At 48.6% G+C, this 26,895-nt stretch overlaps 10 protein-coding genes across 10 annotated transcripts; 3 read left to right on the plus strand and 7 right to left on the minus strand.

Moving 5' to 3' along the window:
• Nucleotides 1-1,807: 1,807 nt before the first annotated feature.
• On the minus strand, nucleotides 1,808-4,811 carry BDV38DRAFT_269784 (ABC1 kinase family protein; the record flags this gene model as incomplete). The annotated part of the gene is made up of 3 exons (XM_032057029.1): nucleotides 1,808-3,020; nucleotides 3,075-3,511; nucleotides 4,353-4,811. The coding sequence occupies 3 exons, from the start codon at nucleotides 4,809-4,811 to the stop codon at nucleotides 1,808-1,810; spliced, it is 2,109 nt and encodes a 702-aa protein (XP_031915687.1).
• Nucleotides 4,812-5,553: 742 nt separating this feature from the next.
• On the minus strand, nucleotides 5,554-6,928 carry BDV38DRAFT_241867 (uncharacterized protein; the record flags this gene model as incomplete). The annotated part of the gene is made up of 1 exon (XM_032054061.1): nucleotides 5,554-6,928. A coding segment is annotated over exon 1 (272 nt), but the record flags the coding sequence as incomplete, so codon positions are not given.
• A 413-nt stretch (nucleotides 6,929-7,341) lies between these two features.
• Nucleotides 7,342-8,443, plus strand: BDV38DRAFT_280977 (RNA-binding protein; the record flags this gene model as incomplete). The annotated part of the gene is made up of 3 exons (XM_032059436.1): nucleotides 7,342-7,906; nucleotides 7,965-8,193; nucleotides 8,254-8,443. The coding sequence occupies 3 exons, from the start codon at nucleotides 7,342-7,344 to the stop codon at nucleotides 8,441-8,443; spliced, it is 984 nt and encodes a 327-aa protein (XP_031915689.1).
• A 525-nt stretch (nucleotides 8,444-8,968) lies between these two features.
• Nucleotides 8,969-10,151, minus strand: racA (putative Rho GTPase Rac). The gene is made up of 6 exons (XM_032063388.1): nucleotides 9,985-10,151; nucleotides 9,878-9,910; nucleotides 9,746-9,804; nucleotides 9,502-9,682; nucleotides 9,190-9,422; nucleotides 8,969-9,129 (listed from the first exon to the last, which is right to left on the minus strand). The coding sequence occupies exons 1-6, from the start codon at nucleotides 10,015-10,017 to the stop codon at nucleotides 9,069-9,071; spliced, it is 600 nt and encodes a 199-aa protein (XP_031915690.1). The 5' UTR covers nucleotides 10,018-10,151; the 3' UTR covers nucleotides 8,969-9,068.
• Nucleotides 10,152-11,693: 1,542 nt separating this feature from the next.
• On the minus strand, nucleotides 11,694-12,388 carry BDV38DRAFT_45571 (putative quinol monooxygenase). The gene is made up of 3 exons (XM_032063389.1): nucleotides 12,263-12,388; nucleotides 12,036-12,148; nucleotides 11,694-11,981 (listed from the first exon to the last, which is right to left on the minus strand). The coding sequence occupies exons 1-3, from the start codon at nucleotides 12,323-12,325 to the stop codon at nucleotides 11,825-11,827; spliced, it is 333 nt and encodes a 110-aa protein (XP_031915691.1). The 5' UTR covers nucleotides 12,326-12,388; the 3' UTR covers nucleotides 11,694-11,824.
• A 35-nt stretch (nucleotides 12,389-12,423) lies between these two features.
• Nucleotides 12,424-15,271, minus strand: BDV38DRAFT_241892 (transcription factor domain-containing protein). Its single transcript, XM_032054062.1, has 7 exons — nucleotides 14,944-15,271; nucleotides 14,683-14,789; nucleotides 14,309-14,617; nucleotides 13,817-14,254; nucleotides 13,495-13,760; nucleotides 12,929-13,435; nucleotides 12,424-12,868 (listed from the first exon to the last, which is right to left on the minus strand). Exons 1-7 carry the CDS (start codon nucleotides 15,181-15,183, stop codon nucleotides 12,660-12,662), a joined length of 2,076 nt encoding a protein of 691 aa, XP_031915692.1. The 5' UTR covers nucleotides 15,184-15,271; the 3' UTR covers nucleotides 12,424-12,659.
• A 727-nt stretch (nucleotides 15,272-15,998) lies between these two features.
• Nucleotides 15,999-18,474, plus strand: rgd1 (putative Rho GTPase activator (Rgd1); the record flags this gene model as incomplete). Its single annotated transcript, XM_032057030.1, has 9 exons — nucleotides 15,999-16,157; nucleotides 16,226-16,279; nucleotides 16,340-16,946; nucleotides 17,006-17,214; nucleotides 17,267-17,810; nucleotides 17,868-18,011; nucleotides 18,075-18,169; nucleotides 18,229-18,299; nucleotides 18,363-18,474. 9 exons carry the CDS (start codon nucleotides 15,999-16,001, stop codon nucleotides 18,472-18,474), a joined length of 1,995 nt encoding a protein of 664 aa, XP_031915693.1.
• Nucleotides 18,475-19,055: 581 nt separating this feature from the next.
• Nucleotides 19,056-20,072, minus strand: BDV38DRAFT_280982 (uncharacterized protein; the record flags this gene model as incomplete). The annotated part of the gene is made up of 3 exons (XM_032059437.1): nucleotides 19,056-19,551; nucleotides 19,617-19,724; nucleotides 19,846-20,072. 3 exons carry the CDS (start codon nucleotides 20,070-20,072, stop codon nucleotides 19,056-19,058), a joined length of 831 nt encoding a protein of 276 aa, XP_031915694.1.
• Nucleotides 20,073-20,130: 58 nt separating this feature from the next.
• BDV38DRAFT_280983 (N-glycosylation protein-domain-containing protein) lies at nucleotides 20,131-21,845 on the plus strand (the record flags this gene model as incomplete). Its single annotated transcript, XM_032059438.1, has 5 exons — nucleotides 20,131-20,291; nucleotides 20,559-21,138; nucleotides 21,253-21,308; nucleotides 21,375-21,522; nucleotides 21,594-21,845. The coding sequence occupies 5 exons, from the start codon at nucleotides 20,131-20,133 to the stop codon at nucleotides 21,843-21,845; spliced, it is 1,197 nt and encodes a 398-aa protein (XP_031915695.1).
• Nucleotides 21,846-22,550: 705 nt separating this feature from the next.
• On the minus strand, nucleotides 22,551-24,698 carry BDV38DRAFT_269790 (SUI1 family translation initiation factor; the record flags this gene model as incomplete). The annotated part of the gene is made up of 9 exons (XM_032057031.1): nucleotides 22,551-22,699; nucleotides 22,764-22,856; nucleotides 22,968-23,042; nucleotides 24,041-24,061; nucleotides 24,125-24,222; nucleotides 24,350-24,366; nucleotides 24,429-24,460; nucleotides 24,526-24,576; nucleotides 24,662-24,698. 9 exons carry the CDS (start codon nucleotides 24,696-24,698, stop codon nucleotides 22,551-22,553), a joined length of 573 nt encoding a protein of 190 aa, XP_031915696.1.
• Nucleotides 24,699-26,895: the final 2,197 nt, after the last annotated feature.

Here is a 26,895-nt window from a genome sequence, read left to right on the forward strand (position 1 = left end):
AATCCACCGATCATGCTCGCTCCAACCCGCCCGCCCTGCCTGCCTCCAAGCAAGCGCCAGCGCAGACTGCCTTATCGACCATGGATAAGTTGAAGGTTGTCGGCAACAAAATTCGTCGTCCTTCTCGGGGCTCTGAACCCCATGGTGGTGTCGTCGTCAAGACAGGTCAGCCACACAGGAAGGCATTAGACAAAATCAGTGTATGTATCACACTCACTCACTCACCCAAGCTGCTTGTTAAAGTTCACCCATTCAGTGATATTAATCTTCCAATTAGGGCTTCTTCAACCGTCGAGCGGAACATGCCCGGCCCAAATCAAGAGCAGCCGAAACCCACGTTCCACCAGTGGTGCAAGTTCAGCGTCAGGCCCATTCGATGGACCGGCTTTATCCTGTCTCATCACAGCGCACATCCAGCTCGGATCACTCTCACTTACCCTCCGCCGAATTTGATCGGCCCCGATCGAATATCGAGAACCACTCCTTCCAGGGTCAACCTCCGCCTGCCGAAGGATACTTCGCTCCAGAATCCTTCTCACGGCTCAATGATCCTCAAGAACCCGGGACCCCCTTGACGCAGCAGATCACCGTCGAGGACATGGACAGCAATACCATCACGAGTAATCGCATTCCGTCGCCGACCGATTATTTCCGGCATCGACACAGTGGGAGTGGAAGCGGAAATGGTCGACTCACTCCCCAATCGCCGCTCTTCCGACCATCCACGAACCCCCAAACTCCCCCATTTCAACAACCCCCGATCGCATCCCCCGGTCTAACCTCCCCACTGCGAGCATCCCCCGTCGCCTCCCCCGGCGTTCCCGCCCCACAATCCCCACCTTCCCGCGGCCGTTCCGAGGAAAGAACCTACGCCCAAGACTTAAACATCCGCTCCCGCAGCCCGAAAACCTTCGCCCCGCGCCCGGAAGAAAGACACATCCCCAGCACCGACACCTCCGACCCAGCCTACCACCTGGGTATCTTCCGCCAAAACCCTCGTACCAGTCGCATCGGCGACCAAGAACGACCCTGGAAACTGACTATCCCCGGCGAATCCGATGAGGACAGACCCCCCGACAACGCCCTCGCCTGGCGCCAGCAGACCACCAAGGGCGTCCTCCAATGCAGCAACGGTCGATTACCCACCTACGAAGAGGACGTCAAAGACCCACCCCAGGAAAATCTCCCCGATGAAAAACCTCCTCTCAGCGACACAACCGCGACTCGTCCCTCGATGCCCCCCCTCTCCCAATCCACGGGAAACATCCACCCAACGCGAGGCGAAGGCCGGGTCCTCAACAACGACGCCCCAGTCGAGTTACCTGTCCAGGCGGATGACGATTCCAGCGAAGAGATCCTGATGTCTAGCACGGCGTATCCGGGCCAGGAGTGGAAGCCTGTTGGGTTCTCCGGGTGGGAGTAGTAGGGAAAATCACTTTAATTTCGCTAGATTGTTAGTTGGCGTGGTAGATACCCTTGTGATCTTTTTTTTTTTTTTTCTGTTGCTTGCGTATAATCTTTTCCGGGGTGATTTCTTAGTTTCAAAGAGAATACTGTACCCATATTTGATCCTTGTGTTTCGTGCATAGCGAGCTTGAGAATTTCTTAGTAATATTTGATGATCACTACTTATGAGGAATGAGAGATGTCTTTTTAACTTGATAGAATGTGATACGTCAAATTCGTATTGATGTATACAGAGCCGATGCATGCCGGATTCATCATATTTTTTATGTTTTCTGTAAGGATAGGAGTGAGGGCTCTATGTGTAGGAGTATAATACATTGAGTGAAGGCAAAGAGCGGTCCTATCCCTCAAACACATTCTGCTGCAAATTTACCCCCATATCCTTTGCCATACTCTGCATCTGCGCCTCCAGCGAATCCTCCATCCCACCACCGAGTCTCAAGAACTGCCTAATCTTCGTGAAGTAGAAGTAAATATCGCTAGTGAAGAGCACGAGCCGGAAGAGGATGTGGCGGCCGTAGTTCTGGATTTTCTCGTTGAGAGGTAGATCGGGAGACTCGACGAGGGCGCGGGACGCCCAGGTACCTGTGATCTTGATGCGGTTGACGGGGGAGCCGAGGAATTGGTTGTTAGCTTGGACGATGCGCAGGTTGCGGCCGATGAAGATGAGTTCCTTGGGCCATTTGCTTTCATCACCGAGAATCTGGCGGATACCCTTGCGAGCGGCTTGTTGGGCTTCGTAGTGGAGCTGGGCGCGGTCCTTCTTGGAGAGGCCTTCGAAGTGTTGCTGGGTGGAGAGGTCGCCGCCTTGGTAGGGGCGCATGAGAGTGACGGAGGCGAAAATGTCTGGGTTTGTGACGCCCCATTGTTTGACGATGTCGCGGATGGTGGCGTTGTCAAAGGTGAGGAGCGCCTTCCAGAAGCGGGCGTATTGATGTCGGAAGTCTGAGTCCATGTGAATGTAGAGGCCGTGGTCGATTAGGACGAGTTCTGGTTGACCCGATGGTTTGCGACGGACAAAGATATTGCCCGGGTGCGGATCACAGTGTAGAATCCCCCAGAGGAACATCTGGGCTGAGAACAAGTCGACCATTGTGGTCATCACCTCTTTCAGGGAGAGACCGAGTCCGCCGCGGCCATTCCATCCGCGCCAGTGATCCCGGTCCGGTTTGATCTGGGTTGCATTCGGGTTGTGAGGAGCCTTGGTCGATGTGCTGTTGGACTGTGGGGAGTCCATTGGAGTCCCGTGGCATCCTGGGCTACCCTGACGCCAACCACCACGCCAGGAGCGTGTGATAGCATCTTTATCCCAGAGGCGGACGCCCTCGATCCATTCCGCGGTCATGACCCGCTTGGAGCTCAGTTCACGATAGACCCTGGGAATGTAGACACGATTTCGGAGCCGTGACTCGCTTGCAACGAGTCTGGCCATATGCTCCGAGTTATCGGCTTCATTCTCGAAGTCCGTCTCCAGGAAGAGGCGCTCGCTGACATAGGGGACCAAAGAGTAAAAGGGGATATCGAACACACGGCTATAGACCCAGGTCACGACCCTATCGTTTGTCAGTAGGTAGCCAAAGCCAGCTCACAAGGAAGGACAAGTTTACTTGAACGCCCATAAATCCCATTGGATCTGCTGCGCAATTTCCCGCTTCTGAATCTTCACCGCAACCTCTCTTCCATCGGCCAAGCGAGCCCAATGAACCTGCGCTACACTAGCGCTGGCTCTGGCCTTGCGCTCCATGGCACCTTTAGTGGGATCGCCTGCGAACGATACGCCAAAGACTTCTTCCGGAGACTTGCCGAAATCCTCACGGATGACCTTCTCCACATCCTTCCAATCGTTCTGCGGGGCATCGTCGAACATACGCGAGAACATCTTCTGGAACTCGGGCGGTAGAATGGCCGACTGCATGGCGACTGCCTGACCGATCTTAAGGTAGAGGCCGCCATTCTGGCGCAGCAAATCCGACAGTCTCTCGGCGTTGCGAGTGTGTAAATGGTTGATGGACTTGGCGAGGAGAGGATTTGGTCGAAAGTTGATCTTGTAGTCCAGAGCCACAATTAAACCTAAGGTGAAAGTTCGGGCTGTTCTCGTCAGGGATGATGCGTAGAACTGGGTATCAATCGCATAGACCACGCCGGTGGCTAGCGATAGATAGACAAGGCGTCGGAGCCATTTGCGGGACCGATCATAGGTCTTTGCGGGGGCGGGTTTCCCTAGCTCGCTCGGGGACGGCGGGACGAAAGGCTGGTAAGCACCGGGGTGTACAAATCGAGTGGACTGAAGGAAAACGGAGGGAGGAAGTGAGCGAGGACGTAGATTCGATCGGAGAATAGGGCAGGTGGTCGTGTGCGCAGTTGGAGTGGTGGACCGCAGTGTGCGGGCGAACGACGTCATTGACGCCATTCGAAGGTGTCGAAGGGGGAGGGGGAAGGGGACGAGATATTGATCAGACCAGGGTTATCATGGTGCACTCATGTAAGTAATATTTGTCGGAAACGGAGAATTATAAGAGGTTAATGGAAGGATATGTTGAGGAAGAGAACGAGGAAGAGATGCTGACAAGGCCAGACCCTAATTAAATGATTTCATTTCATTTATTATGTCCGCGGAATCTCCGCGCCTTAATCCCGTGATATCAAACATCGTTTGCAGCATGTAACAACATAGTTAGAACTTATATTATATATATACATCGCCTTATATATACATTCGTAGACTATAATTCTTCATGCACTATCCCATGGTCGAGCTCCTCCTCCCCCTCTGCCACTCCATCTCCCAAAGTTTGGCACACGCTGGCATAATCCCTCATATTGTTTGGGATAATCTCCTCCCATAACCTGTCGGTCTTAAGATACTCATACTGCTCCCGACAGACCTCCTCACTAACCATAGGCAACAATGTCGGCAAATTCATTATCGCCGCCCGAACGAAATTCGTCTTGAAACAGTTCCCGAAATTCGCCAGGGTCTCCGAGTCCGAGCAAAGGTCGTTGCCATGCAGCATCGGACCACAACGGCGTTTGATAATCTCCGCCGCGTCGTCTCCCAGTTTAATCATCGCCTCTTCATGTCGCGGCGCATCTAAGCGTTTCGTTACGCTCCGTACGGCGGGGAGGAAGGAGTTATTTCTCGTCCAGAGGTCCCAGTGGGGGACTGTCGGTCGACAACCTTGGTCGCAGATGTGCTCTTGGAATTTAGCAAAAAGATCCCCGGGGCGGGCGGCCAGCGCTGTGACGACTTTCAAGCATGATGTGTTGATTCCAGCCGAAGCGCAACCAATATTGAGGAGTAGAAGGAGAAAAGAAAGAACGAAATGGCCTAGGAAGAGGCGCATTGCGATTCTATGGAAGAATTCGCAATGTACTAGCAAGTTGCAGAAGTGAATTTTCAGGAGTGCGACTGAGGGTTGCTGAACATTGGAAATAAGTGGTCCTCGGCCCATTTTATGGGGATAAATGATCGACACTTTTCCCCGCATCCATCAAATTTATGAATGCATCTCTCTCGGCATCGGAGATGCAAAGCGACATAATCCACGTGGGAAATATAGTAGAAGATTCATGAGAACGGGTCAGTATCTTTGTGTCTATGAATTTTAATTTTACAAATATACGTTGTCCTTCTGCATGCTACCCATCTCATTATATCTATCATTATAGTAAATGCTTCTTAGGGCTAAATATATATATTCACTCGCAAAGTCTCCAGAACCTGCAAGCCGGTGCCGTCCTCCGCGTCCCAGATGCGAGCCGTGTCATCCCAAGAGATCGATGCAACGAGCGTTGAATCTGGGCTTGTGGCCGCCCACATAATCGTATCAGTATGCCCGAGTAGGCGATGCCGATTCTCTTTGGCCTCGACGTCCCAGATGTTAACGCAAGGGAGAGTTTCTGCGTCGCGTATCCTGTTCTGAGTAGTAGTGTGATTCTGGGTAACATATACCATTTTCTGCCCGTCGGGGCTAAAAGGTGCGCCATACGATGCAATTTTGCCGTCTAAGGTGATTTGGTTCCCCAAGGCATGGATGTCAATGGCTCTAGTTATAGTTGTCTCGAAGCAAGCCCTCCGCGATCGCCTTGGTCCCTTCTCCACCTAGTTTCCAGCCGTGATCAGCCACAAGCTTGGATATAGCGGTGTCCGCTACCCTGGCTGAAAGAGTGTCGATATCTACTCTGTGCTCATTCTTCTCTGCAGACACATTCTTCCCGTCCCTGTCAAGATCCCAGACCACGATCGAGCCCTCTGCAGGAGAGACAAGTGTGTATAGTCCTCATCCGATCATACTTAGAGCGAAAAAACACCTGCCACACGTCATCTAGATGCCCTGCCAGGGTCTCTACATGTTCCCGTGTGAAGGTAGAATAGACGTGGATGTGCTTTTCTACTCCGAGCGCAAGGAATCGACCATCGGGACTCAAGGACAGGGACAACCCTACTCCCCCCAAGGTGAATTTTATCAAGTTCTTGACCCTGACGAAAGGGATGTCCTGGAGCCCATGCCGCTGGCTCACTGTCTGGACTCTGAAAGTCACTTCCTAAGGCGTAGGTGTAGAGCATCATGAATTTTGGCTGGTTCATGTATCCCATCTTGGTAGATTGAGGTCACTTATATTGCTTTTCTGATGATTGAAATGCGTGTTAAGATAATGAGCTGATTCCGGCTATTTGTACCTGTACCAACAAGGCTGTTCTGTGCTTGAGGATGCTGCCTTATGTGCCAAATGTCCCTTTACTACGGTCATCATTGGATTGCACTGATGCAGTTTACCGACCAGTTCAATATCTCATTAGATTTGGCGGGCAGAAATGATATCAGAGGCGATTCTGACATAAGATGACAATAAACCTGAATTCTACCCCCTAAGCATCTGTGAAGTAGATTATCTGGGGATCATCTCGCTTTAATATAGCTAGACGAGGCTGGATTATTGATCGGAAGAGTCGGGAGCAGAGGCACAGTAGTAAATATGTATCCCTCGACGTGACTATTATTTCGTCTCTAGACTAAGGCTACACAGGTCCGTTCATTGGTTTTTCAAGTAACATAAAGCCTATGTAAGATATGTCCTCGCCTTTTACTTCAATATCAAGCATTCCACTGTACGTTCCGGCTTGGTTCTATGCTTATTCTTGATCAAGCTTCTACACAAGCTCACTTGAAATTTGGCTACCTCGAAAGAGAGAATGGAAAGAGGCTTTGAGGGCTTGGGATTCCGGAGAGAATTAGCTTTTGGTTATTAGGAATGCGAAGTATATCAGGTTGTTGTCATGTTGAAAAGAACGTTGCACTATCTTAGCAGCGGTTCCTTCTTTAACGGCGAAGGACATTCCTGAGAAAGATAGCACATGAATCACAGGTGCATCTACATCACTACGAACAAGGTGTATATTCTAGCGGAAGATGCTGTTGAAGAAAACCCTCATGGTTTTGCCACCAATGCCTTGCTGACGTTATACCTGGTGTAGTATAGAATTGGCAATTTTTTTTAATTTTTTTTTTAAAAAAAATGATATAATTGAATTTTTGATCGAAAGGTAGCATTGTGAGTCCTCATGAGGCTGTCTCTTTTATACTTCTGGTATACTTTACTCTGCTGAATGCCTAAGGCATGATTTCAGGAACATGTGAAACAAACACATTTAATCTCACACCGCCCAGCAATCTCCGCCCGGCAAAAAAACCAATTTTGCCCAACTTTTGATGCAGCTTTTTTTTCTTCGTCATTATTATCTTTGCATTTTTTTCGGGGGGTTCCTTTCTTCTCTAATTTATTTACGTGGCTGATATATCGGAGCTATATTTTTGCATCTTATTTGTTCGCCTTCCTATTTTTAATCCAATTTGCGGGACCATTATAAACAACATGGGTGACAAGAAGCGCAAGATCGTCGAAAATAACCCCGAGGAGGCCATTGAGCCCGAGGGAAAGAAGGCAAAGCGCGAGGAGAAGAAGGAGAAGAAGCGCAAGTCGAAGGACGTTGTGGAAGATGTGAAGGAGGAAACCGGTGCTGAGGAGCAGACCAAATCGGACAAGAAAGAGAAGAAAGAGAAGAAGGATAAGAAGGACAAGAAGGACAAGAAAGAGAAAAAGGAAAAGAAGGAGAAGAAAGAAAAGAAAGAGAAGAAGGATGAGAGCGAGGAGGATGCGCCGGAGGTAAACGGTGCTGAAGAAAAGAAGCAGGAAACCGCCGATGCAATGGATGTGGATGAGAAGCCAACCCAGGAGAGTGACAATAAGGCAGATAAGAAGGCCCAGGAGAAGAAAGAGCGGAAAGAGAAAGCGAAACAAGAAAAGAAGGCCAGAAAGGAACAGAAGAAAGCCGAGACCCAAGAGCAGCAGCCGGAGTCCAACGGGCAGCAATCTCAAGCCGAACCTGCTGAAAATGACACCCCTAAGCAGAAAGGCTCCCGGTTCATTTGCTTTGTCGGTACGTTCGACCAGTCTTTCCCCATGAATAATCCATCATTCCTAATATGCTTGGCTAGGAAATCTTCCCTACTCTGCCAACCATGAGTCCTTGTCCGCCCACTTCGAAAAGATTGCCCCGGTCTCAGTACGTGTTGCTACTCAAAAGGAGAAGCCGACCAAGTGCCGTGGGTTCGGCTTCATTGAGTTCGATAATTACGATCGCATGAAGACCTGCCTCAAGTTGTATCACCACTCGATGTTCGATGATAAGAAGTATCCCCCCCGGAGGATCAATGTTGAATTGACGTATGTATCCGTCCTGTACTAATTCCCGTCTACTGTACACCTTACTCACCCTCTTAATAGTGCTGGTGGTGGCGGTAACAACGATAACCGCAAAGCTAAGATCGAAGCGAAGAACAAGAAGCTTTTCGAAGAGAGGCAGCGCAACGCAAAGTCTATCCAGCAGGAGAGGGAGAGGAAAACCAAGGCTGAAGAAACTGGTGTTGATGAATATGCGGGTGTCCACCCCAGTCGATTAAGCCGCATGGCATAGTTTCTTCTTTCCCCGGTGACCCCCGCTCTCAGTTTCATGTAGGCTCATGTTGATCTGTCAAAAGTGTTTGTTCTTATGTTCAGTTTATAGAGATATCCTTTCCGTTCTCTTTCTTCCGGCGGATACTAGGTGAAAAGCGTAAGACAGGAATTTTTTTATAAAAAAAAAAGGAGAGAAAAAGCAAGACTTTGAATGCATAATCGTCCATTTCCAAATGACTAGCGTTCGCTAAGATGCATCCATCGCAATTACACCCGCAGCATGCATTGTGTTTGTCGCTACACCCCTCTAGGAGACCAACTCCCCCCGAGACAAATACCGAAACAACAGGAGAGAAAAAGCAAGTCACAACCCCATCAAGCGACAATCATTGCATGATATTGTATGGCGTGTTACATCTTTATATTGAATTAAAGGAGGGGTAAAGAGATGAGGGGTCAGAGCATCTGGGCTCCCAAAACAACATCAAAATCGTAGCATCGAGCCAAGGATGGAAAAATGCAGCCAGTGAATAAGGAACAAGAGAATTGAAAGATATTGTCATCATAGGGAATAAATTCCCCAACAACCCAGACGCCGTATTAGTCCTTTATATTATAGTCGGGAGGAAATTATAAGAATCGATCTACAGAATCAAACATTTGCTCTTCTTCGGCTTCGTGGCGGGTCGTGGATTGAGAACAGCACTAGATCCAGGAAAGTTAACCCCAGAACCCCAAATCTCGTGTTGGCGTGGGTCGACTTACCGGATAGCTTCGTCGAAGACGCTCTTCAGATTACGCTGTGTCAGAGCCGAACATTCAAGATACTTGTGTGCACGGATTTCCTTGGCCACGGCGAGGGCTTGTTCATAGGAAACAGGTTCCATCTTTCGTTGACGAAGGGCGTCTGTCGTCGCTCGGTCGTCTCTCAGGTCGAGCTTCGTCCCGACCAGGATGATGGGGACATTGGGGGCGTGGTGTTCAATCTCCGGGAACCACTGTATAGAGATTAGTTAGGCTGGACGCGATCGACACCGGGGGCGAGTTTTCCATGAGGCATCGCTTGGGAGTAAGCACCTTAGCTTTGACGTTGTCGAACGACGGAGGGCTGACGATGGAGAAGCAGATGAGAAAGACATCGGTTTGCGGATAGGACAACGGGCGAAGTCGGTCATAATCTTCCTGCCCAGCAGTATCCCAGAGTCCTAGGCTAATCGGTCGGCCATCTACCATCACACTAGCCGTGTAGTTGTCAAATCTGGAGTCCAGGTCAACCACGAATTCGTTTTAGACGGATACAGGGAACAGAGGGGCCACGGACACGGTCGGTATATACTCCCCAGGGAAAGCGTTGGTTGTGTAGGAGATCAGGAGACATGTCTAATTGGGTCTAAGATTAGCTGATGGAGGGGACAAATGGACCGGAAATCGCCATAGAGACATTTTGACTTACTTTTCCAACAGCACCGTCACCAGTGACTACACACTGTACATAGTCGTCTATTAGCCGCGGTGTGATCGATCGACAGATAAGCCACGGGAAAGCTGGCGAGGGCTGACCTTCAAAGATTGGGTAGCGGGACCGGTCGCCATTCTTTCAAAATCTGCGATAGAAGGACGCAAAGGGGACAATTGCAGCGATGAGAGATGCGCAGCGGACGAACTGGCAAATGGACGACGGTCAGGGCGTTATAAGGAGGTGGGTTGTTGGCGGTGGAAAAGCAACGTGGACGGGTATCTGCAAATCGGATAAAACGCAGAGGGAAGATAGATCGATATTCAACACGGCGAATCACAGGACGCTATGGGATCGATAAATGGGATAAAGATAATCAAATAATATGAAGAAAAATATAGAGAATTATGAAGAAGAGAAGGTGGAGAAGGTGAATTTGAACCCGAACGACCACCAAATGCGGTAGACAGCGAATGGGAGTGCGGAGAGAGTTCGAGGAGAAGAGGAAGAAGAGGGAGAAACTTGAAAGGAAGAAGAGCGAGAGGGGGAAATAGAGGAGGGGGCAACGTAAAGGGAGAGCTTTGCCTGAGTCGATAGCTCACCTGAATTTTAAGGTACTCCAAGTAAAGAAAATAAAATAAAAAAAAAATAATAATAAATATAAATCAAAAATTAATTAATTAATTTAATCTACCAACTCCATCAATTCAATCCCAACCAGCCAACTATATTGCTTTCTCTGATATTATGACGCGAATATCAGATTTTCCTTCCTCGGCTGGTTTGCGTGACGGGGAGAGCCCCAAATCATCCTACATCGATAGCTTCTTACTACCTATGGACTAAACCCTAGAACTTTCACAAGACAGGGGAAATGAACACTGAATGGCTGGTTGTTAAGCGCCAATGACACGGGGAAAATCCGAGGGCGAACTGCACCGTCTTGCTTAAGGTCGAGTCGGCTGGGGATTTTGGCAACACTAAACCAACTTTTAGTTTGTTAGCCTGGTTACAGGATGATACTTGGACGGTCGTTTCCTGTATCCTGACTGGCAATCGTTCTCTACCTCTCCATCTGCCTTCCTCTCGAATCACACCTCATGCTGGTTGTCAGTTTTGTGGCCCTTTCTATTATTATATCCAACTTTTTGCACTTACTGGCCGGTATCCAAGGTACAGTCGCTGAGGAAGTTTGGTTCAGGGGCGGTACCAGAAGTTTCGTTCATGACGGACTTACATAACACTTACCATAGTTAGTATACGGAGTACCTATTGCTCTTATCGTAGAAAACAAAGCAGATACATACTGTCTGTATGTATGTATGTATGGACTTGTGTGCTATGTACATACATCCATACATTCAACATCAAAGCATTACCGTACCGTACCCTGAACCCTTCACTATCAAAGCAGAAAATAAGACTCGCCGTTAAGGTACATAGAGATGCCAGTTTACATTCCAATGGGGCATACGCATCTAAAAGACTCAAATTAAGTATCCCATAAAGATGGAAAAAATAAAAGCCAAACGGATGACAGCCACCACCATTGGTAGTGGGCTGCGTTGACCGCCACCAAAAAACCGAAACCTCCTCCCCAACCCGGTATTTTTAGATCCCATCCATTGTTTGCGACTGGTTGGAGTCTCCGCACTTATGCCTCCATCCCGGTGTGATATCATGCAAGCCAAGTATGCATGGCCCTACAGGGTGGCGCTCAATCGGATTGGAGCTGGACGATCCCTCCGGGTCTATCCCATCCGTGGAATATACTATAACATCATTCCATTGTATTACTCCCTATTCACTGGCGAGCCAACCATCACTATGCTGCTACTAACCAAAGGACAAAAGAAATACACTACCGTTGGAGAAACCAAAAGGAAATATAGAAGAGAGAGAAAAAAAGAGAGAAAAGAGGGAAAACTGAAGAACTGTGAAAGATTATGACTGAACGCGAGTAACGCCAACCGAAGAAGGAAGAATCCCATGCCCAACCTTCACATCGTACGGCCGCTCCATAAGCCCAGCCGCTTTGCTACCAAATTCCTGGAAATGTGGACTGAGCAGATGCATGTGGAGCGCATCCTGGTCTCTGTACCTGTTGGTCCATGAGCTGTCGGATTTCAGACTAGCCAGCGTGGTTCAAACATACCTTTCCACGACCATTATCTCATTTCCATCTTTTATAGAGAAGGCATAGTAAACTAACGTATCGGGCTCGGTAGCATGTACTTGACGGGTTAGTTCCGATATATGACTTGAGAGCTAGTGACATTGTTCCTTGTCAGCTGCCAATTTCACAAAAGAGAAATCAGATGCATCATATAAAGCAATGCATAACAAATGTTAAGCCGTAGTGGTGAAGGGCACTTAACTTACTTCGTCATGCTTGCCGGGCTTAGGGTACATGATGGCCACCACATTCACCTCTTCAGAAGCCATTTTGCGATTTTCAGTTACTAGGTCTGCCAGTCTGATTGAGCATATGTAAGAGAGATGATCCAGACCACGCAGGAAGCAACAGGGGTGTCATGGTCGACCGACAGGATATGCGGAGGCGGGTTCGATTCATCCCTGCGCGATGACTAACCAGATTGGTATGTGGTTTATGAAAGCGGTTGGATCCCCAACTGCTATTGCATTGCATTTCTAGCTAAAAAAGTATATACAATGAATCTCGTATCCACAATGAACTTTTCTTTTGATATTCCCTCTTACGCGGAAACGTTATTAGGGTCGAACGAGCTCCCACCCAAATGGTGATACACAAGTACGTCTACATAACGGGAGGAGCAACAAATGAGTCCGGAATGCCGTCAAACACCCAGTTGAGAGAATCAAACACTTCGGAAAATCCGACCTCGCTGATAAATGCTCCTCCTTGGTCGAAGTTGGGCGCGTACATCAACCCGGGGTCCTCTAGTGAATCGTCCTGTCGAGAAACAGGTCCAGCCGTCGCCGACAGATTCGGGTTGGCTAAAGAAGCTGCGCCGATTAGCTACAGGTATGAGGAATAAGGAAAGACGGGGAAATGAGGTGATATACCTTGAGCATCTTCGACGCTCTTGATCGGCCGAAATCGTTGCCGCCAACGCCAAACGGTATCATAGACGTGGCTCATACTCATTCGGCAGCGCACCTTCAGCAGTAGAGCCTCCTCTCCGCTGGGATCGGAGCCCCCCGCATTCCACATCTGAGCCAAAATATCGGCCAGGCGCACCGGACGATCGTGATCCATGACGCTAATTCGCCGAATGGCCGAAATAGCCCCGTTGAACAGAAGCTTCCCATGATCGAAGTCGATGTGGCGGCTAAAGTCACTTTTCAACAGCTTCATCAAGGCAAACGCAGCAGATACGATCATTTGAAGAATGTAATTAGTCGCATGGCCAATTAGCTCCCCAGGAGATGTTTCGAGGTCTAATACTCGTCCAAGGAATGACGTGGTGGCAATGAAGAGTTTCGTTAAATCGTCGCTTCGTGGGTTAGAACCTAAAAATACAAAGTACCGCAAATGCAGCTCAGCTGCTCGTAGATGGATCATGTTGATGTCTAACGGAGACCATGTTAGACCTCATTCGAAAACAGTGGGGTGCAAACGTGACACATACTAGAGATATCTCGGCCAAGGTCGACCTCCATGTCTCTCAGCTCATTTTCCAACAGCTGCACAATCAACAACTTCTCAGAGCTAATAAACTCCGCAGGTTCAGGTTTACTACTGTACAATGACTTCGTCACTCGATCACAGAACTTCTCAATACGCAACCGAGTTTGGAGGTCATGGGAAGGGTGATAATCCGCGTCTTGGAGAGACGCTGGCTCGAGCGCCCAGTCGTAGATAGTGCCAGGCGGTTGCCCGTAACCAGTAGCAACACTAGTAACAGTGAGCAATAGCGCTACGGACCATCACCATAGAGCAAGATTACTTACTTTTGAGCTACAATATTACATATGGCCCATGTTTGTATTCGATCTTTTACAGCCTCCCCTTGGACTTCCATGCGGAAGGTTGTGAACTCCTCCGGTTGCACCGGCCGGTGCAACCCCAATTGCATGGCAATCTGCATCATTAATCCGCTAAGCATAAAGGTCGCGTCGGTTCTTTGACTTGTCGTGGGGAGCGGCCACGTGCAGAGAAGACAAAGAGCTTTCACCACACGATAGTCCTGCGGAACCCCCGTAATAGTCGACCACAGGAGCCGACTAAAGGGGCCAGAGAGTGCAGTGAGAAGACCAGGCTCTGATGGAGCCCTTCGACTTGCGACACAGATAATCGTCCATGCCTGTAAGGGGCAACGACGAAGATACTCTTCAGGAGGCTTTTGGGGATTCAAAAGCGGCAGGAAGGGATGATAATATTTGAAGTACCTGGCCTAACGTTAGGGCTGACAGGGGCCTGGATCTAGGGAGGGAACTGATTACTGTTCAAATAAACGTGCGACTCTTGGTCGGGGCAATGAGACGTCTTCTAACCTCCACATATTATCCTCCTGGGACATAATGGAAGCACCCCTCTGGATGGTTAAGGGGGTTGCCAGAGGTTGCGCTTCCAGCGGAGCAGATAGGGTTCGTGTTCTGTTCGAAACGGCCGAACCAGGGCCACAGAACACCTCTTCTGAGCATGGGGATAGCTCATCGCTAACTGTTGCTTCCACGCCATGAGGATGATCAGCAGAAGTAGCTAGTCGTCGACGGAGCTCTGCGATTTCCTTTTCCATCTCTGCATTGCGCCTGTTTGAAGCACAGTCAGCCATGGTAGGATTCGCTTGGCTTGGGGTTAGCTGGCCAAGTTTTACCTTCTTTTCGAAATGCGCTTGAAGCTAGGTTCGACCTTGCATTCTATCTGAAGTCGCCGACAGCGTGAGCACGCTGCGGCGGGCGTCTGTACGATATCACACCGCAACTACGGTGTTCGAACCCCCATGTTTAGCCAGTGGTTCGTGAAGAGATAGTAAGAAACGACAGTGGAGTCCAAGGCCAGAATTAGGAGGTGCGATACGCTTATTTAATCTGGAGAGAGATAGGCTAGAGGAGGGAAGTGGTGGATGCAGGCTTACCTTTTGCTGTTTACACTCATTACAAGCCTTTCTACTACCACCCCGGCGCTTCCCCGTGATTGGGGGAATCTTCTCCATTTCGCAAGGTTCGGAATTCCTGGCTGATAGATCGAAACCTGTGACGGGCCGGGGCATTCTGGGGTTGTTCCGAAGGTCGCTGGGGGTGCCCGAGGGCGTTAAGAGACTCGCATGTGTAGCCAGCCCATGCGGTGCCATGACACCCCGAAACTCCAGGTCCATCAGTATAAATCAGACGTCGCCCGCCGGTATGGAACCGCGGGGCCCATTAACACATGCAAAACGAAGGAAACGGTCAAGGAACCAAAGGTTATGTGCCGGAAATCGGAAGAAAAGTTTAGGTGTTGAAGTGTCGCGAAACTCGGCGGTTGCTGACGGGCTGACTCATCAATGGCCTGAGGCACTACTACGCAGTACAGTATCTACTTATTTGTGGAGCTGATTTGAGCGGATTTCCACCTCTCCAGTTCCTCCACTCCATGGATACTCGTACATCATACTGATGAAATAATGATATCCACTGTATTCAATACGATGCCCATTGCTTATTTACCACCATCCGTCCATGCTATAGTATAACGAATCATGCCAAATAGCTCCCAAGAGGACTAACCTTTCTTCTACATGTATGAATATGGATCTATACTCTCGGCCAAGAAATGCATCATACTCCGTACGACTACTAGTACTAGTATTAGTACTATCTAAAGGTCACGGGAAGACAGAACATCGAACCCTAATGACGTCGGTGACACTGCCACATCTTGCTTAGAACACTAATCCGAGAAGCGTAAGGTGTGTAATGGTTTTTGGTACCTGAACCGCCATTTACCTAAATTAGGTACATTCTGCCTCCACCCCCACCGCCCGACCATTACAGTATGCTTCCAAACTGCTTTAACCAACACTAACTTACGTTATCCGTTGATACTATCATTAGGCTTCCGCGATCTACAAAACCAACTTCATTTCTATCTTTCTGCTTCCAGTGCCCTATTCGTTTTCTCTATCATTCGCTACTCGTATTGTTATTCTCTATGGCAGACGTCAGTCTCCACGATGGCCCTGCGCCTTCTGCGCCCTCCTCGCGAGATGCCGATGCGCCACCAGCAAGTGCTGATTCCGCAGGCCACTCGGCGACGCCGGCGATCTCGGACGAGCTCAAGGCTCGTATGGACAAAGTTGTTTATTCAGATGTACATGATCATCTATTAGGTTCAATCGTTGAATTGCTAGATTACTGATTCGGAATTGTATTACATAGATCGGTATTACCACCCTCCTGACCCGGTTGAAACAGAGCGTCGCCTCGGCTAGGGTTCGTCCATGGATCAGCGACCCCTTAATGTGGCCATAGTTCTGACTAGAGATAATCCAGGATTTCTCAACATTCCTCAAAAAGCGATCTTCTCTAGAAGAGGAGCATGCTCAAGGCTTGCGAAAATTATCCCGCTCTCTCCTCGATGCATCTGTCCGCACCGATAACCGTCAAGGCACCTATAGCCAGAGCCATAATGACCTGAGTCGATTCCATGACCGCATGGCGGATCATGGACTACAGTTCGCGGTGTCCCTGCAGCAAATGGCTGATAATCTTCATGAGTTGGCGTCGAATATCGAGCGGGGTCGCAAGCAGTGGAAACAAACCGGTCTGAATGCGGAAAAGAGAGTGATGGAGGCGGAGGCAGCAGCGGAGAAAGCGAAGGCTAAATACGAGTCGCTTGCGGAGCAATACGATCGAGTGAAGACAGGCGATAAGCAAGGTGGGAAATTTGGTCTGAAGGGTCCAAAGTCGGCCGCTCAGCATGAGGAAGAGCTGTTACGCAAAGTTCAAAATGCAGACTCGGATTATGCGTCCAAGGTACAAGCTGCCCAAGCAGCGCGGCAGGAGCTGGTTTCCACCCACCGACCTCAAGCTGTGCACAAAATCCAAGAATTGATTACACAGTGTGACTCTGGCCTTACATTGCAGATGCAAAAGTTCGGTACGCTTATACTTTCTCGATATCCATAACACCACGTTTTAGTTACTGACTATGCTTAGCAACATTTAATGAGAAGCTCTTGCTGGGCCAGGGCTTGTCTATCAGCCCCCTGAAAGATAGTGCGGTGAATGCTGCTGCCGCACCGAAGAGTCTCTCTGAAGTTATTCAAGAGATTGATAATGAGAAAGACTACCGCGATTATGTGCTGAGCCATCAGAATAATCCTGGGGCGGTAACTTCGGATCAGATTAAGTATGAACGCCATCCGGTAAGTTCCATAAGCCCCGTCTTTGTCGCTATCTATTAACCCCTACCCTTAGACGCTTGGAGGTACTACTGGGCCTGTTGTTCCGGCCTCCCAAACCAGTACACAAAACAAACGTAATTCGTCGATGTTGCTTCAATCGTTTTCCCAGCAACATCTTCCGGCTCAGTCTTCTCAACAATCCCCCGCACCAGCACCAGCACCAACTGCGGCTCCCATTCCAAGCACTCAGCAGTCATCTTACCCTCACAATCCGGATTCATACTCATCCTCAACACTCCAGCCGCCGTATCCGGTGAGTGACGGCCCAGCCGTGCCAGAAAAGCAACCCTTAAATCCGCCACCCATGGCAGCGGCACCGAGCCCGTTACCACCAGCTGGAGGAACTTCAGGAAACTTCCAGCAGCATCTTCCCCCATTGAAACCCGTCTTCGGAGTTTCCCTGGAAGATTTGTATTTGAGAGATGGAACTGCCGTTCCTATGATTGTCTACCAATGTTTCCAAGCTATTGAACTTTTTGGTTTGGATATGGAGGGCATTTACCGACTTTCCGGAAGTGCGAATCATATCAACCAGATGAAGCAACTTTTCGACAATGGTGGGTTAGCCCTTGTCATGCAGCTGTAGAGATCTCGCTCTAATATTTCATGATCAGATTCATCGCAGGTCGATTTTACAAATCCGGAAAATTTCTATCATGACGTGAACAGTGTTGCTGGATTACTCAAGCAGTTCTTTAGAGATTTGCCCGACCCTCTGTTCACGTCGCAGTCTTATTCTGACTTCATAAATGCAGCCCGTAAGGCTATAAATCCACGATCTCAAGACGTTCTTTATTTTATGGTACTAACGTATGCTTCAGGTATTGACGATGATGTTCAGCGTCGAGACTCGCTTCATGCGCTTGTAAATAGTCTTCCAGATGCACACTACGCCACATTGAGAGCCTTGATTCTGGTATGTTCTTCTTAGCCCCATACCTTCTAGAGTCCAAAATCTGATCTACTTAATTTTAGCATCTCAATAAGGTGCAAGAACATTACACCCAAAACCGTATGAACGCAGGAAACATTGCCATCTGTTTCGGGTAAGCCAAGGTATTCGGATTGTTGGGTGCCGTGTGAAAGCTAACCATATATTCTGTTATTAGGCCTACTCTCATGGGCGCCAGTTCCGGCGGCAACGTCGCCGACGCTGGTTGGCAAGTCCGTGTTATAGAAACGGTTCTTTTAAACACTTTCCAGATCTTCGACGATGATTAGTCACTCCCCGAGAAAAGACCATGATCATCTTGCTTCTTTTGCCTTGCATTGCAAACCACTTTTCTTTCTCTAACAAATGTATATAGTGATACTTGGACCGGTGAAATATCCTGATGAGATATCATTACTTGCCTATAATGTAATTCTAGTGGATTTAGCGCAATCACTTCCTCTGCAGTTCAGTTTGATCATGACACGTTCTTTCTATGATTGAATTGATGAGGCCTGTTGGATAATTACAAGATGGAAATAACAGCAACAGTCGGATATAGTACAAATGGTGAAGTGTGGCAATGCGAATTTCTTCGAGAGCCCGCTGAATGGTGAGAATGCAAAAACCCGGAACATGGGTAGTTTTAAGACACGGGTAGAATCGAAGTTGACTGTCAGAGGCACAGTATGATCCTGTAAGGGGGAAAGATGAGGTGAGATGAGATTCTCAACGAAAAGCTAAGGCACTTTTTGTACGTCGTGACGAGGCAATGACATACCTCCCGCTCATTCTGGAGATGAGCGCCAGGAGTCTGCCATTTGGCGGGTAATTATATGGCTACTGGCGTATTTTCTGTGTATGACGGGGCTTATTTCTTTCCTTGAAACTGTTCCTTCATGGCTTCCATACGCTCCGCAAACGTCAGGCCGGAGACGAACATGGGGTTAGCGAGATCTTCCACGGTGGTAGGCGTAGCGTGGCCCCAAATGCGCCAGTCCTCCTCCTCGCCATACCACCGAAGCTTCTGGAGAACGATGTATTCGGTGCAGTCTTGCTGCTTAGGCGGTGCGGCAGACTCGACGGAGACTTCGGACTTGCCCGTCTTGACCACCCTGGACTTCCCAGTGGACTGTCTGCTTGTGATACGCACCACGACCTGTCGCACTCCAGAATCGGGGATCTCGGGGATTTGAGTAGCACGGTCAGACAAGACACGGATTCCGGTGAGAAGAGTTGCTGGAGTGCGGTTGTATTTGTCAAGAGACCAGCTGACCTTCTCATCCCTGGAGCGGTTGGCGATACGGGAGGAAAGGTTGTTGGCAAGGCCGGTGCAGCAAACCTTGCGCAAGGTACTGATGTCGCCCCTATGTGATGGATGGTATCATCAGCATCCCAAACACCCACGCCGTGTGGATTGGGTAAAACTTACTTGGCGAACGCAGAGTACATGCGCTGATGGAGCTCACGAGCAGCCTGTCGACGCTCCTTCAGGCGGAGTGGTAAACCTGAATTGAACCATTTGCAGTAGGCAACAAGACTGTCCGCCAGTTAGTTTCTTGAGCCATCCCAGCAGACCACTTGTGCGCATCGCGGCCCTCCGCGTTTTTGATTGTCGCAAAAGACGAGAATACAACGAGCAGTGAAAGGCAACAGCATACCCCAAGAAATTTTGGAATCCTGACTTCAACCAAAGCCACTCCAATTGCAGACGCTCCTGCGGTTGTTGAAAGATCGAAGGCATATCCCTCCAGAGCGGGCGAACGTATGTGCCTGGCAGCAACCCAATATCCTGAGGCAATTCAGACCTTGATAAGCCCATCCCCCTCGTCGCCATACTCGGCTGAGCTGGTTGCTTGATGGCAATGTTTTCAGGAATTCCCCGCATGGCACTGCGTTGGGGCGAGTGCGAAAAGAACCGGCATTGACATGAGTACAGTTGGAAAATGACGTTATTGGAGCGGACGGCCGTAAAGACGGGCCCCTTTGACAGCGAGGATGCCATTGTGAAGAAAGGCCACGAGAACCTCGAGCAGAATGAATTGAGAGTCGAGTTGGAGAGAACCAATGATCAAGACCGCAAAAGAAATCCCGACGGATGGCTCACGTGATATCAACTCCGCCTGCCGTTTCTCAGTCCGTTCGGCCAGCTGTGCTTCTCCGATTCGCACGCTAGGTCATGGCGTCGACTCTATCGACAGCTTCCTGAAGGACGGATCTATCGCTGGCACATGAAGCCGTCTTGTCTTTGACTGTGCTCTGTGCTGTGGTGCTCGGAACCCGACTTCTTGTCAACAATCCGTCATCTTCGCGGATAGAAACCGACCTTATTTACAGGATAGTCCTCGATAGGATTGACTCCTATCGCTTTCAGTCTTTGTTCTCTCACCAGTTTCTCAATCCTTCTGCGCAACGGCCGCATATGCCGTATCATAAGGCTGGCTCCTCCTCGTGATGCTCCCCCGCCCTTCTCTCCCCACGCCCGATATCCCCCTGAAGCTGTCCGTTTGAGTACTCTCGATCCGGACTTGCGCTCGCAACTTTTGGCCTCAATCTCCAACTTCCCGGTGGACGCCTACGAAAAAGAGGTGGCTTCCCCAGCCGCCGCCGCCGCTATCGTCCCGCCGTCCCCCGACCCCTCTACTCCCCCGACCCCCAGCAGCAATGATTCCGGTCACGCAACGGTTCCCTCCGCCTTGCATCCGCGAGTGGCTGTCATCTTGGGAGTAGACCGGAAGTGGTACCTCCCTCTCCTGATCTGTCGGGCACTGAGCACGGTGCCGGCAGCATGGTGGGGGCTCCGGTGTGCCTTCACCTTCCTGGCTGAATTACTCCACATCCAGGCGGGAATGGGGCATGAGGGTTGGACGGCGGCGATTGTCGATAGTATCAATCAAGAGTGGGATGTTGAAAGAAGATTCCGGGTGACCGAGGTGGCCCTGGCGATTATGTGGGTATGTATGACCCTCTCTGGCGGCAGAATTATGGGCATGAAAATCCCATGCAAATCCCAACGTCCACGCACGACCATCTTTACGGAACGGTGAACTAACGAATACCTACTCTAGTGCTGTGCATCCGCTTACCTTTCGTATTTCTTTGCTGATTGTATGATGTCTCGATGGTGAGTTTGTGTCTCAGCCCCTCTACATATCAATATCCCATGCTGAGACTTATATTCATTCTATAGGCTTTTGAATTATACCCCGCCGGCTGTTGTTATTCGTCTCCTTACCACCAACGGACTGATTGCTTATATCTCTTCATGGGTCCTCTACCTTTCGGGTGCATCATCAGATCCGCGCCTTCTCCTTCCAGCCTGGATATCCATCACAACCGTAAGTCTGCCACTTCACAACCACGCCGCTGAATTGAGAAGAATGACTGACACCTTGCTTCTCCCATGGAGACCCTCACGTTCCTTTACCATGCCACTCAAAACCGCGCCATGATTAAGCGTGAAACAGCGGCAGCTCTACTAGTTGTTTCCGTTGCGAGTTTCGTGAGCATGTCCTCACTTCTGCTTCAGTTACATCTGACTCGAGAAAATGAACCGGAAGTACCCGTCTTCGTTATTACTCGGAAATTATGGGACTGGGCTGTTGCGATATTTCTTCGCATGCGGGTGGCGGATGATCGAGTTGGGGCGCGCGAGTTGTGATTGATGTTCCTGGGAAACGGGCCACTATAGTGAATACTGCGCAAGCGATGAAGAGCTCTTTTTTGCCTACTTTTCGGATTTGTTACTCGCGATAACCGTTACATGTATTCCTATTGGTACTCTGAAGACCCACAGCAAATTGCATATCGCATTGCATACATCCTATTCTGAGAAAGACTGTGTTGTGAGGACAAGTTCAGAAACAACATATGGAAGACGTAGAGCACAAGTGCAAACGAGAGATTGACCTTCGCACACCAGGTAACCCTCCATAACATCCGTCTGGCGACGGACCTCCCGACACGTATTTCTTCCAAGCCGAGTAACGACAGGGATGAGGCAAGAAACAAAAGAACATCTATGCATATATTTGGGTATCTACCAACGCCTCGTTCCGTCATAATCCCATTCCGAGTAGAGCAGTCGAGCCAACAAAGGACCCACTCCCATCAATCGCGTGCCGCAATTGTTTGGGATCAAATTAGACAGTGCTTAATAACGACAGAGGTCCCAGGTCCAGTACGCCGGGCACAGAGGGTTGAATGTAAAAGACAAGAAGCTTAACCGAACCACCTAGATGCTGCGATTGCATAGAGTGCAATGCAGAGTTAAGACGAAGGATAGGCGATACATGCCTTCTATCCAACCACTCCGAGGGCAAAGTAGACTGGGAAGAAGGGATCGGAACGGGGCGTGGCGTCTCCTTTAGAAACCGTGGACCTTGATGGTCTTGGCATCCAGCTCGAGACCCTCCTTCTTGTCGGTCAAGAACTCCTGAACATCTTTACGCTGATCACCCTGCAGCTGAATCACCTCGCCCATCTCACTATCGGCGACGATGGTGCCATTGCAGGCTGCACATCCGTTAGTGGGTGCTCCTTGCGATTATTATATGGTAGCGGTGTAGTAGCAACTTACCGAACTTCTTCTTGATCACCTTTAAGATCTTCTTCTGATCAAACTTCTTAGGAAGACCCTGAACGGTAGTCAAGGTTTTTCGACCATTGCGCTCTGTAAAGGAGAGAGATATCAGTAACAAATTCCAAGGACAAGTAGAGCGATTCAACGGATAAAAGAAAATAAAAATTTCAGAAAAGAGAGACGATAGCTAGGAGGACATACGCTGAATCCGTATATGGATATAATTTTGAGACTGCTTGGTCTCGCCGGTGTCTTCGTCAGCTTCGGCGAAGGGGTCTGTGTAGAGCACGTGTCAGCCTCAGGCTCCTAAACAGGATTACCCCGCCAAAATTGTCATGCGGCACCGATCTGTGGACAAAGGCGATCTGCAAACAATAAAGGCCAAATCCATGACACAAAGTATCGGATAGACTTGCTGTAGCGACGCCTTTGCCCGTCCAGGGCGATCACCATCTCTAGGGGGAGTCATAGCTGGCGTAAGGGAGGTGGCAAAATGGCCTTACCGAAGGTCTTGAGGTTTTCGATGGACATAAACTCGGCCTTTTCTCGAAACGGGCCCTTAAAAGCGGTTGTAGTATAGAAGCGAGGGGTAAGAGTAAAAACTCTGTAATTTGTAGCGATCGCGAGCGTTCGTAGAAGAGCTGAGGGGTGAGTGTGAAGGTGTTGTTGGGGAGAAGACAAGTGAGGAAGAAGAAAGAGCCTTTTGAGGGGCGCGACCCGATTTAGCGCCTCTGTGGGGGAAGGCGGTGAAACTGTGACTAAGCCTCTGTGTAGCTCATATGTGTGTCTTCATCCAGCTGATCAGCCAGATGATCTACTATTACCTGCAGTGTTGTGGGATGTTTCCTCTATATAAGAACATGATCTCATTCCCATTGAATCCCATCGTGTGTGAAAAGACAACATGACTCAGAAACAGAAGAAAAAGATCAAGACTTGTATTAGACTAACTATTGATACAACGCCACGTGATCATGATGCACTACTGTGGCAAATGGATGACCGCATGGACGTGGAGGTTTGGGTATCATCCTCACTTCAAAAATGTCCTACCCCCTTCTTCTTAGGTAATAAATAAATGGGGTGGTATAGGATCATAATTCAATTCCTCGAAAAGGCTAGACAGTCGGCAGTGTTTATGGGGAAGGGGTAGCCGTGGCAGCACCTGCTGGAACAGCCGGTGGAGGCATGAAGATAGGGAAATATGTCTGTGCCGTGCGAATAAGTACCAGACCAGACCACTAGGCAAGAAGGATAGTTAGGGAGCTTGAGACGTACAACAACCAATGCCATCACTATATGCACACCAAAAGTTAGTATCTATCTTGACCTTCACCAGCGGGAAATTGGAGACGAACAGGACATGAAAACGGACATATACGCGGGAGTAGACGCCGTCCTTTTCTGCTCGGGTGTTTCGCCGAGCCAATTTTGAAGCGAAAAGACGAATGAGACCCTGTATACTAGTTAGACATTTCCAAGGCTGATGCCAAGAAAGCAATTTACCATCCGATCATCCTGAACATCAAAGGTTTGTCAGAAATATGACCCCTAGTAGTGTGAGCAGATGTACTCTATCTCACCTGTTACGGGTGAACATCTATGAAAAACTGTCAGCATCCTCGGACCGCGCAACCATGAGAAATCCAGATGTCAACCTACCGCGGCCATGGGCAAGGTGCTGGTCATTGCGCCTGGACCAGACCGTTAATAAAGCATTCCTCCCCAATTGATCCGTGTTGGAGATTGAATTATATACCAGACATATCGGCATCATCCTTGTTGGCGGGCGGGTCGACATAGGGGATGGCTGGAGTCGGAGAACAGCAATTAGTGACTGCGTTTTCACCGTCACGAATGATACTGGTTGGGAGGGGATTGTGAAATTAACGTACCGAGGTCCAACCTCCGCATGTCCTTTTTCGATGCCATCTTCAAACAGGAAGTAACTGGTGCTATTGTACAGCTTGTTGTTACGATGCTGGGAGAAAGACGAACTCGCCAGCCAAGCGGTCGTTGGCGCCAAGACTAAAGCGGCAGTTCATCGATTGGCCATTCGGCTTTATCTCTTTCTTTATCTCCCGTCAAAATGAGCCATCAATAAAATTATCTGTAGTATGTATGTACCTAGATTATGCACACCGACGGGGCAAAAAGACACAAAAAAAAATAAAAAATAAAAAAAGAAGAAATAGAGAAATAAAGAAAAAAAAAATGAAATTGAGAGGGATTTGATCTCCATGCTCTCGGGCTCGTAAAGTCGCCTTTATCTCTCACCCCAGACTATTTTGGGCCCAAAAATGAATAAATCAACATAAAAAAAAAATTATGTTTTTTTTGAGAAAGAGAGAAGATCATGATCTGCAAAGCCCAAAGGTAGTAATCCTTACTCAAGGAATAAATCCCCGAAAGCCCAACCATGGGCTGCATCAAGAGTAGGGAACACTGCTGAAACAGAGATTGGCCTGAACAAACCTACTCGGGAAAGCAAACATCTCTCGACTGGGTTGGTCGGCCACACATACAAAGCGCTCCTCAGTCTCAGCTAGCCATGTTCCACTCCAATTGGATCCATTGCCAGTGTGCTTACGTATATATCCAATCACACATCAGTAAGGCACGAATCCATGGTAGCCTGGCGTGGATGCAGAATACATGCTTTTCGTGCTAAATTTCTAGTCCTTCATGCAGATACAGTGTGTAAATGTTTGTCCACTACGAGTAACTAGTGTATATTCGTGCGACGATCCAGGTATCACTGCAGTCAGGGATGTTGTGTAAAATTGGCATGGGCCGTGACTGAGAGTGATGTGTCCTATGGCATTCAGGCACCAGCAACGGAGAGAGAGCATTGATTGAAGTACCTCCTTTAAGCTTTACCAGACAGGACTTTGATATTAGTGTAACAAAAAATAAATAAAATAAAATAAAATAAAATATACAAACAAAGGGATGGCCATTATAAGAAAGAGTAAGGTAAGATAGAATACGCATAGTAAGCCAACCTTGAAATATCATAGATCATAGTGGAAATGCGGGGATAAAGAGGGTGAATCAGACAACCATATCATGCCACATTGGGGAATTGTCATGCGGAGGAGAAGGAATTATCTGATGGCTCATTCAGCGTGGGTGGCGGGATCTGGTAGGAATGGATCGGCGGCTGTTTCTCACCACCAGAAAATGAAACAGAGAGAAATTGGGTTTCTAGTAGAAGTATTGGGAGACGCAATCCATGGGATGTCATTCGTTTGATGCACAGGCTGTCTTACCAACTACTAGTAGTAACTGTCCATGGTCCAGTCGATAGTCCCGAATTGGGATGCAAATCATTGGTATCACTGCAGGTGATACGAGCGTACCGTACACGCTACTACTAGATAGTATATGTATGTATATACGTCTGTATGTCTGTATGTACGACAGCAGAGAAAGTGGACGACGAACTGAGGAACTACTAAGTTAAGTATCTCCAGATGTCACCTAATGTTGGTATGTCCTAGTCTTCAATAAATTTCCAAGAGGCAAAGAAGGTTTTGTCAATGCCATCATTCTCGGAATTAGTTACTCAACTTTGTTCCATAAGATATCTCCGATTTTCGAGAATGGGGCAATATGGGGCCCATCATCTGATTGCCAAGAGACCCATCGATTTGCCGGAGAATCCGAGGATGACCCTTTTAGTTGGGTAATATTATCGTCTCCAGTTACGGAGTATTCATTAGTGCCGTTGTTCGTGTATGTCCTTTTATTGCCCTATTACCTGTAGGTGTAATTTTCTTTTCTTCCCCTAACCTGAAAAAAAAAAAAATGGTATGGACCCCCAAGTGGATAATAATGGATATATAATATAACAGTCATGCGGGTAAAATCTGATGCAGCTCCATGGGGATGTCACCGGTATGAAAAGGAATATTGAGAGTACCAAAGAAATAATTTAGGGGTACACCTTGACTTCCTCCTCATTCTTCAAGTATCTGACTCCAGACTACGGAGTATTAAATACCATATCACCCGTCGAAGAATGAGGTTAGAGACAGACAAAGAACAGCGAATATCAGGAGGGAAACTTTGAGCGATCACAATTCGATTTGCATGAATCTCTTTTTAGACTCCCAATAAGGTTAAA

Source organism: Aspergillus pseudotamarii (genome assembly GCF_009193445.1).
Source record: "Aspergillus pseudotamarii strain CBS 117625 unplaced genomic scaffold BDV38scaffold_15, whole genome shotgun sequence".
Classification (NCBI taxonomy): domain Eukaryota; kingdom Fungi; phylum Ascomycota; class Eurotiomycetes; order Eurotiales; family Aspergillaceae; genus Aspergillus; species Aspergillus pseudotamarii.

Excerpts from the sequence above, each read along its gene's own strand:
- racA (XM_032063388.1), bottom strand. The coding sequence starts at position 10,017 with ATGGCGACCGGTCCCGCTACCCAATCTTTGAAG. Across the intron at positions 9,911-9,984 it reads CCGCTACCCAATCTTTGAAG|TGTGTAGTCACTGGTGACGG; the intron begins GTCAGCCCTCGC and ends GACTATGTACAG. Across the intron at positions 9,805-9,877 it reads GTGACGGTGCTGTTGGAAAA|ACATGTCTCCTGATCTCCTA; the intron begins GTAAGTCAAAAT and ends AGACCCAATTAG.
- BDV38DRAFT_45571 (XM_032063389.1), bottom strand. The coding sequence starts at position 12,325 with ATGGCTTCTGAAGAGGTGAATGTGGTGGCCATCATGTACCCTAAGCCC. Across the intron at positions 12,149-12,262 it reads AGCCCGGCAAGCATGACGAA|CTCTCAAGTCATATATCGGA; the intron begins GTAAGTTAAGTG and ends CAATGTCACTAG. Across the intron at positions 11,982-12,035 it reads GAGATAATGGTCGTGGAAAG|GTACAGAGACCAGGATGCGC; the intron begins GTATGTTTGAAC and ends ATGGACCAACAG.
- BDV38DRAFT_241892 (XM_032054062.1), bottom strand. The coding sequence starts at position 15,183 with ATGGACCTGGAGTTTCGGGGTGTCATGGCACCGCATGGGCTGGCTACA. Across the intron at positions 13,761-13,816 it reads TGTAATATTGTAGCTCAAAA|TGTTGCTACTGGTTACGGGC; the intron begins GTAAGTAATCTT and ends CACTGTTACTAG. Across the intron at positions 13,436-13,494 it reads CCTTGGCCGAGATATCTCTA|ACATCAACATGATCCATCTA; the intron begins GTATGTGTCACG and ends GGTCTCCGTTAG.